Below are 8,882 nucleotides of genomic sequence, written 5' to 3'. Positions count from 1 at the left end.
TTATTTATCGATTTTAAGCATAATATTTTTAACCATTAGACTACTTGACAAAGAAAAATGCAACTAAAAATTATTTCCAGTTTTTCCACCAAAAATTAAATTCGGATTTAGATTTTTTGAAAAAAAAAACTTGTTGACTATTGCGATCTATAATCCTATCCTATTCATAAAAATTTATGATTACGATAGAAATCTATACTAATATATAAAGAGGATACAAAAAATTTTGGTTTGGACTTTCATAATACCAATAATACCTTTAATTTCTTTTTTTTTTTAACAGTAAATTTTTTTTATTAACAAACTGACCATAACATAAGACATTTTTTTTGTTTAACATAAATTTACATAATAAAAAATATGGATCACATAAACCTACGCAATGAACAGATCCAAAAATGTTCTGAATCCACATTCAATCACAGAGTAGTTGATAAAAATAAAAAATAAAAAAATGGCTGGTTTCTTATCTTATTAATCACTAATAAAATAACATTAGTAGTTGTAATAATATAAATAAGTAATAGTATAATAATACTACTAATAATGTAATGTTGAGCAGAGACAAGTTGACCAGAACATAGTAGCAGTACCGTTTTGAGAAACACCTTCCTTCCTTCCTTCCTTCCTTCCAATCCAATAATTACCAATCTCATTCTCAATTTTATTGTTGAAAGAGAAGATGACACTGATGATATGAATACGGCGTCGTTTATTGTAATAACAAAAGTATGGGTTGGAGAAATGGTTGTGAAGAATTGACTCAATCGAAACCACTATTCCTTACGATCTACAGTGTCGTAATAATTGGAATCGTGGTTTCATCTTTCTACGTTTTTTCTGCTATTTATTCCAGTAACACTCCTGCTGCTCATTCTTCTGCATGGCTTTCTTCCTCCATCTCTCGTAAGTTTCTTCATTCTTATTTTCTTATCATTCTTTTTTAATGTTATAGTTCTAATGGTATTGCTGAGACCTTTGATGATTCACTAGTTCTAATGGTATTGTAGGACAAACTTTTAATTCTTGTTAAAAACAAGGAAAGTAGGTTTTTTTTTTTTTTATTATTATTTTATTTGTGATTTAACCTATGGCTTTTTTCATTGAAAATGTGTTTTCAGCTGAGGATCCCCACCATATAGAACAAGCACTCAACATTTCTCAGTCAGAAAAGGTGCAAAATGTGTCCACCACTCCTTCACCAGGGAAACAGAATGTGTGGCCAACTTCTGTTTGGGACATTCCACCCTCCAATAAAAGAATGCCGCCCTTGAAGGATTTCCGACTTACCAAACAACTGGTTCAGCAAAGGGTGAAAGATAACGTTGTAATAGTGACCTTTGGTAACTATGCATTCATGGATTTTATTCTGACTTGGGTCAAGAAATTGACTGATCTCGAAGTTTCTAATTTTCTTGTTGGTCAGTCTTCTATCCTATCCTATCCTATCCTGTTCTGTTGTGTATTATTGTTTTTGGATTTGCAGTGATGCCTTGATGGAAATGCATATCCAACTTTGTAATATGTGTTTGAAATCTAACTTTTAGGTGCAATGGATACCAAATTAGTGGAGGCACTGTATTGGAAAGGAGTACCAGTTTTTGACATGGGCAGCCATATGAGCACTGTAGATGTTGGCTGGGGTTCTCCAACATTTCACAAAATGGGGAGAGAGAAAGTTATTTTGTTAGACTCGATTCTGCCTTTTGGTTTTGAAGTATTGATGTGTGATACAGACATGGTTTGGTTAAAGGTGAACTTCAATTTTACATATATATGCTATTGTTTTCTGATGTTAATCTGTTTTAATTATAAGTCTGATTCAGTGCTTGCTTAGATTTTGATTAATAATGATCGAAGCAGTAAAATTTATAGTGACTAGGATATTTTGTTTTCTCTATCATGAAAGTAATAAAGTTATCTGATTTTGCTAAGTTTCTTCTCTGACTTCCTGTAAGATTTAAGTTCACTAATCCTTTCTAATATCATTTGTCTCTACCTCATTTATTTTCCAGTGTAATTATTATGATTTCTTATCGGTTACATTTATTATGCACAATTGTATTTTCAGATGTCTTCAAGCCAATAATATGATTATTTAACTTGTATGTCATTCCTAATACATATTTTCAATTATGCAATTGTTAAACAGAACCCACTTCCATATCTTGCTCGTTATCCAGGAGCAGATATTTTAACTTCAAGTGATCAAGTTATACCAACAGTTGTTGATGACAGATTGGAAATTTGGCAAGAAGGTGAATATCATACAGTGATGATGAGAACTTACTGTTATCATTTTTACTGTTCATATATCACTTCTTGTAGCATATTTGTTTTCCTGTATGAACCATGTATCTGATGAATTATATAGATTAGAACTTTCAACATGAGTCAGATGATATCCATGGACACGGAAATGCTGCTTTGAAAATGTAGTCATCTTTTGTGTCAAATAATAGCTCCAAGGCATCACTTTAGACTTGTTCTGACCCATTAGGCTTGCTTTAGATTAGAAACTGTTGATATAGTAATAGAACCACTCATGCGGTTTCAGTCAACAAATTAAGATTGTTTCATCACAAGGTACTATAGCTTCTATGACCACGTCGCATAGAATTATATCCTTGCTTCCCCCATTTTTCTAAATTGAAGTTAGATTTTATCAATAAGTAGGGCAGGCCTGTGCCTCGATTGCACATGCCCAAAGGGATTTTGCTTGAGTCGGAGAGTTAGATAAAAAACCATTCATAAGCTTTCACCCAACATTTAAGCTTTTGGGATATTTGGTTCGTGATATGAGCTAACAAATCAATTTCCAGCATGCAACATTTTGCTCTTAATCTATTGAAATTTTTCTCTGCTTGGTTATATCATTTTCAAATCTCAGTAACCAATTCATTGCTCTTACCTGTTCCTTCTCTTTATCTCTCATTTTATTGTGCATATTGTTTTACTTGTTTAGTTGTTTCTTAAGACTGTATATTGATGAAATAGTCTATCACCTTGAACAGTTAGTGGTGCCTACAACATTGGAATTTTCCATTGGAGACCTACAGAGTCTGCCAAGAATTTGGTTAAGAAATGGAAAGAAATGCTTCTAGCTGATGACAAGATATGGGATCAGAGTGGGTTTAATGATATTCTTCACAATCAGCTAGGACCATCTGTTGATGATGACAGCGGATTTGTTTTTGCTTTTGATGGAAAACTGAAGCTGGGAATTTTGCCTGCTAGTATCTTCTGTAGTGGACATACATATTTTGTCCAGGTAGGTCCTTTTCAATTAACAATTTTCAACTGGTTGTAATATTTTCCTTTTATTTTGTATGTGTTATTCATTTGTTTTCTTTTAAGCAATTAACTGTTTGGAGGGATCTTGAATGGACTAGAGGAATGATTTATATACCCGTCTGACATACGAAAATTTGTATATTATGATTGCAGGCTATGTACCAGCAACTAAGGTTGGAGCCATATGCAGTACACACGACATTTCAATATGGAGGCACCGAAGGAAAGCGCCACCGACTACGAGAAGCCATGTTCTTCCTTGATCCACCAGAATACTATAATCCTCCTGGTAACTAGTCCTGTTTCTCCATAAATTTGGGTGTGCAGATCATCCACTTAATATTTTTTAATGCACATGTGCAAATAGACTGATTATCTGTTTGGCGATACTTGTTTGGTTCCTACTCTGTCCACACATTGAATCTTGTATTATACTATCATAATGCTGAAATTTTATATGTCAAGTCAATAGATTGGTTTCAGTGTCTTCTTGTGGTTGATTATTCACCTCTGTGGCATGAAGTTACACCAACTTAACTTTTGGGGGAACTTCTGCAGGGGGTCTCTTATCATTTAAGCCATCTATTCCAAAAAGCTTGTTGCTAAGCGGGGAGCACAATGTTGACTCACATTTTACTCTTATAAATCACCAAGTATATACGTATCGACCTGATCCTATTCATGTCTTTTTTTATGGAATTTTGATGTTGCGTTTTGTAATATTTTTTACTCATTTTATTTTCTTTCTTTTTCAGATGAAACAGATTAGGACAGCACTTGCAATTGCTTCCCTTCTGAACAGAACACTGGTAAGAACGAATTCTGGGATCATAGATTTTATTATATTGCATTTTGAATAAAAGTGTCTCATCGTCAAAACACTTACTCTATCATGGCCAGTATCGAGTGTTAATTAACAATTTGGCTTGAGACTAATTAAATATATTCAAAAGACTAGTGGAACACTGTTTATCAGGCTTAAGAAATAGCTAGTTACTTTAATTTACTGTGCATTGTTTAGTGCAGTTGCATAGTTTGCTTAATCTATACCAAAAGAATGTATATAATTTCTCTTTGTGCCCAAAAAATATCTGTTTGCGTGCTTCTTCCATAAATTTATGTTGCGTTACAGATTGAAATCACTCTATCATGTCAAATACAAACGATTAAGGTCATGATCACCACATTATACTTAAGATTCCTACTTCTCCCATGAAATCCTGAAATAAATTGTCATTCTTTTTTATTCCGAAAAATTATCAACTGTAGTTCATAAATCAACTGCCATTTGTGATAGGCTGATCTCTTTTCTTAGTCATTGTTGTTTTAGGGTACTAAAATATGACTGTTTTTGTTTCATATTACTAAGCTACAACTGTGTACAAGATCTCCTTTTTTTTTTCATCATTATTTGTAAAGTTGTGCTGAGAACTGTTACTGCTGCTGTCATCACTTCTGCTCAATGGTTCCATGGCACTAAACTTGCAAGATTGCCTACAATCTAAAATATATTGAAATATAGTATTTGACGTCTTAACATGTTGAATTGGTTAATATTACCTTTCCCGGTTTTCAGTTTTATTTGAAATGATGTTTGATAACACAATTTTAAATGGAATTTAAAGCTGGAGAAGGCGATTTAGCTTAATTAGTGTGGTGCTTACTTAGTTCTTAAGTTTGATGGCCTTGTTTCTGGTAGTGTATTTTAACTTTTTAAGTTCAACATTTTTATTTTAATGTGAGTTCTTTGGGCATGTTCAGGTTATGCCTCCTCTATGGTGCAGGCTTGATAGGCTATGGTTTCCCCATCCTGGTATTTTGGAGGGATCTATGACTAGACAACCTTTTCTCTGTCCTTTGGACCATGTATTTGAGGTATTTCCTATTTAAGTGGTTTCTTATTATTTTTACTTCTGTTTATCACTTTGGATCATCTGGAAAATTATACCATGGTATACCACGATTCTACTAAACTGACCCTGTTGATCCAAACATGCACTTAATTAATGATAAAATCATATTTTAATAGTCGTAGAAATTTAAAACTAAATATAATTTTTAAAAATATTCATGTTCTAATGGTTATTTACAAATATTCTATTATACTTAATGTTTAAGTGGAAAAATTATTGATTAAAGAAATTAAGGAAATAAAAAATATCATTTGATTGAGTAGTTGATTTAGGAGATGTTAATATTAATTTGATTCAATATGAAATATGATGAGGTGAATTCATGAGGTTCAAGAGTGTAGACTTAAATTTAATATACATGCCCATCTTTTCATCAGTCACTTATGTTGCTTTGGAAATGCACTATGTTGCAGGTAAATATCATGTTGAAAAAACTCCCAGAAGAAGAGTTTGGCCCTGAAATAGGTATTAGAGAGTATTCAATGCTTGATAATCCCTCTCTGCCGCCAGAGGTGAATAAATGTCATGATTCTTGTTTCTTTAATCACAATTTTTTTTATTGATTTATTTACTTTGTTTAAACTTATTTGTCTTGATTCTTGAGTTCAGGTGAAAAATTCATGGCTTGATGTTCAGCTCTGTAAAGAAGGAACTCAAGATTGCGATGGATCATATAATACCACTGTTGGAGGAGTACTTAAATTTCCAAAGCATAGCAATGAAGAGATGGTATATTTGATATTCTTTTCAAGCTTATATTTCTAAGGTTGTGTTTAATGCTGATTTCTGTTCACTAAAGAACTGGTTAGAAACACGCTTAGAATACTTCGATTATATTATGTAACCTACCCAATTAGTTGGAATCAGCTAGTTTGAGACAGAGTTAGTTAGAGAGGTGGCATATGATTGTATACAGATGATAAGGGATAAGTAATAGGGAGGAGTTTTGGCATTACGAAAATAGAGTTTGGGAGTGAGTGTTAGGGTTTCTAGAATACATTTGAGGTTAGACACTACTACTCTTTATACGTATTTTGTGCTACTTCCTCTCAACCAACGAGTTGGGAAGATTTACATTCCTCTCTTTAATTTTACGATCCATGTCTATGAGGTTGGTGAAGTGTTCAGGTTACATGTTGTTTTCTGCAAGTTAATGGAGCAATCTTGATTTTACTATCTTAGATTACTAAATTTAGGAATTAGCAGTGAATTCAACAACTTCTTAATGACTTCTCATGTGCATCATACATTAGCTCTACTTCTACTGTCCTTGCACTGTTGCACACCACAATAGAATAATAATATGGCTGAACGAATACCCCGGCGTCTTGTTAATACATATTGAATCTTATGGGTAAATTATGATGGCATATTGGCATAGGCTGTGATAAGGAACTAAGGGTAGTTACTGCTTACGTTTTCTTTGTGAAAAAACACAAACTTGATTTTAGAAATCGTGCTTAATAAATGTCTCAATGGAGCCGAGACTCTTTCATTTGACAAATATAGTCATGGTTTTTCCTTTTTTGGCATCTGTGCTATATTAAGTGTTCTTTAATTTAACACGCCTTCTCTACTTGCTGGTACAGTTTATGAAAGTATTCTCACTATTCAACGATGTAAAAGTCATTAAGTTATCTTCCGTGCAAGATGCATTCACTGGTTTCACTAATAAGGCAAGACAATTTTGCTTTTTTCATTCCAAGTTTTACTTTTCCAGTTATCACCAAATATTAAAAGCAGTTAGTGTTGCTTATCTTATGCATTGTATTTTATATTTTAAAGGAAAGGGAAGATAGATTCAGAAATCGCGTCAAGCGGTATGTTGGCATATGGTGCTGTATGCCAGATATACCTATTGGCCACATATATTATGATATGTATTGGGATGAAAAACCTGAATGGAAACCAATTCCTCCTCAATCTCCCGAGGATGATCATCCACCTTTCTGAGATCAGATTCTTATTTTTGTATGTTAAAATACTACTGTATAATGGATGGGAAAATGAAGAGATAAATCCAAAGGTGGTTCGGTTTGGTTTTGCAGCTAATTGTCAAGACCAACATTGTATACTCACAGAAGTAAAGAATCAGTTTCATATTGAGAATGTAAGATATTTATAGAGATTAGACATTTGATTCTTGTGTAGCAATAAGAAAGATTTTTTGTCTGTATCAAATTTATCAATGTTGCAAACTAGTTGATATTGCATTGTCAAGAAAGTAAAATACTAGACATTCAAATTCATTTGTATCATTCATCTCTTCCACATTTATTTGAACAGATAAAGCCTTATTTTTGTTGTTTATTGGCATGTGTTATTAATAATAATGCTGAAATAAGCCTTGATATAGGTGGTACTTGTTTGTCCCTAACAATTATTTTTATTGTTTTATTTCAAGTATTATTGTTTCTTACTGTTATTATATTCTTCACATGAAATTGTTTCTCACTTTTCTATTAAGATTTCATTAACTTCTGATTTATGGACAATTTGCACTACTGACAACTCATCATGATCTCAAGGTATGTCCCATGTCTCCCCCTTACATTGGATTTGAGTTATCTAAGCTTGAATGATTTGGAGGTATTAAGGGGATGGCTCGTGATCGAGGATATTTGAGAGTAGAGCTTCATGTGGATTCTTTTGTGGTGGCTAATACATTATAGAACAGGAAATGTGGGAGTGTTAAAGGTTGGAGGGTCTCACAACATATTATTAGGTTGATTGAATTGGATTGGGAGATTAGAATGTGTCACTCATATCGCGAAACAAATATGTGTGCAGGTGTTTTAGCGAACATGGGGTGTGACGGAGGTGGTTCTTTGATTATTTTTAAGCATTGTCTAGCTCAAAATTTGACATTTATTGTTAGCTTATAGTTTTTGAGTGTCTGCTCCTCGTTTGATTAAGATATAATTTGTTTGGTTTTGGGTTCTGGCTCTCTTGTTATTTGAAAAAAGAAGGCAAATAAAAAAGCATTGTGTTTAAAAGTTCATACTTTACAATAGATGATCGTAACATATATATTGAACGTGTATAAAGAAAAATTAATGATCACAAAATCACTTAATTACAATACAAAAACACAAATTCCTCAGTCATATATCAAGCATCTGACCATGTGATATCAAGGCCACCCCATTGATTTTGAGGCACACCCAAGGCTTCCCATACTGCCTTGGAGGCATCAACTATGTTGTTGCGACATGGAGGTTGGTAATCATGGTCTTGGTCACATCCCATTGTAGAGTCACACTCATCAACCACCATGGCCACAACACTTCTTCCATTTGCACTTATAGTAATATCGTGGAGACATCTACTCTTATTATCGAACCATCCGGTAGAAAGTGCAACAACTGGAGTATCATCATAATGATATTGATTATCACAATACGATGGGCCACCTCCGTCACCACCTTTTTAAAAACTATTAAGTGTGACATATGCCTTAGTTGAAGTAGATACTGGTGGTGAACATTCGTAAGTTGTATACATTTGTCCTTGTACACAACAATCTGAATCGTTCTCTTGATTGCATTGTCCGGAAGGTGCTTCTTTTCCACTGATTCTACCACTTGGACGACACTGTTGGGCTTCAGAATACACAACGGTTAAAGTGAGAGTAATCAATAAAAGGAAAGAAGTTTTGGAGCAAAAACTTTTCAT

The 8,882-nt window shown here is 33.4% G+C and overlaps 1 protein-coding gene and 1 pseudogene across 2 annotated transcripts; one reads left to right on the top strand and one right to left on the bottom strand.

Annotated features, from left to right (window-relative positions):
- The first annotated feature begins 494 nt into the window (after window positions 1-494).
- On the top strand, window positions 495-7,465 carry LOC123881457 (arabinosyltransferase XEG113-like). 2 transcript variants are annotated; one of them, XM_045930160.1, is made up of 13 exons: window positions 495-906; window positions 1,122-1,421; window positions 1,548-1,753; window positions 2,153-2,258; window positions 3,015-3,271; window positions 3,448-3,583; window positions 3,853-3,947; window positions 4,050-4,103; window positions 5,056-5,169; window positions 5,621-5,719; window positions 5,817-5,936; window positions 6,797-6,883; window positions 6,993-7,465. In XM_045930160.1, exons 1-13 carry the CDS (start codon window positions 732-734, stop codon window positions 7,158-7,160), a joined length of 1,917 nt encoding a protein of 638 aa, XP_045786116.1. In that variant the 5' UTR covers window positions 495-731; the 3' UTR covers window positions 7,161-7,465. The 2 variants fall into 2 exon arrangements, with proteins under 2 accessions (XP_045786116.1, XP_045786115.1); XM_045930159.1 differs by having other exon boundaries at window positions 543-906; window positions 3,853-4,103.
- Window positions 7,466-8,318: 853 nt separating this feature from the next.
- LOC123881456 lies at window positions 8,319-8,882 on the bottom strand (annotated as a pseudogene).

The sequence above is a fragment of the Trifolium pratense genome, linkage group LG4, assembly GCF_020283565.1.
Source record: "Trifolium pratense cultivar HEN17-A07 linkage group LG4, ARS_RC_1.1, whole genome shotgun sequence".
NCBI classification, from domain to species: Eukaryota; Viridiplantae; Streptophyta; class Magnoliopsida; order Fabales; family Fabaceae; genus Trifolium; species Trifolium pratense.
Note: the sequence above shows the minus strand (reverse complement) of the source record. Positions and strands in the feature narration are given on the sequence as shown.

What these genes read in the sequence shown, in the direction of transcription:
- LOC123881457 (XM_045930159.1), top strand. Translation starts at nt 732, where the DNA reads ATGGGTTGGAGAAATGGTTGTGAAGAATTGACTCAATCGAAACCACTA. An exon ending in ATTGGAAATTTGGCAAGAAG is followed by an intron (nt 2,259 to 3,014) that starts GTGAATATCATA and finishes CACCTTGAACAG; the next exon opens with TTAGTGGTGCCTACAACATT. An exon ending in CTTTGGACCATGTATTTGAG is followed by an intron (nt 5,170 to 5,620) that starts GTATTTCCTATT and finishes ACTATGTTGCAG; the next exon opens with GTAAATATCATGTTGAAAAA.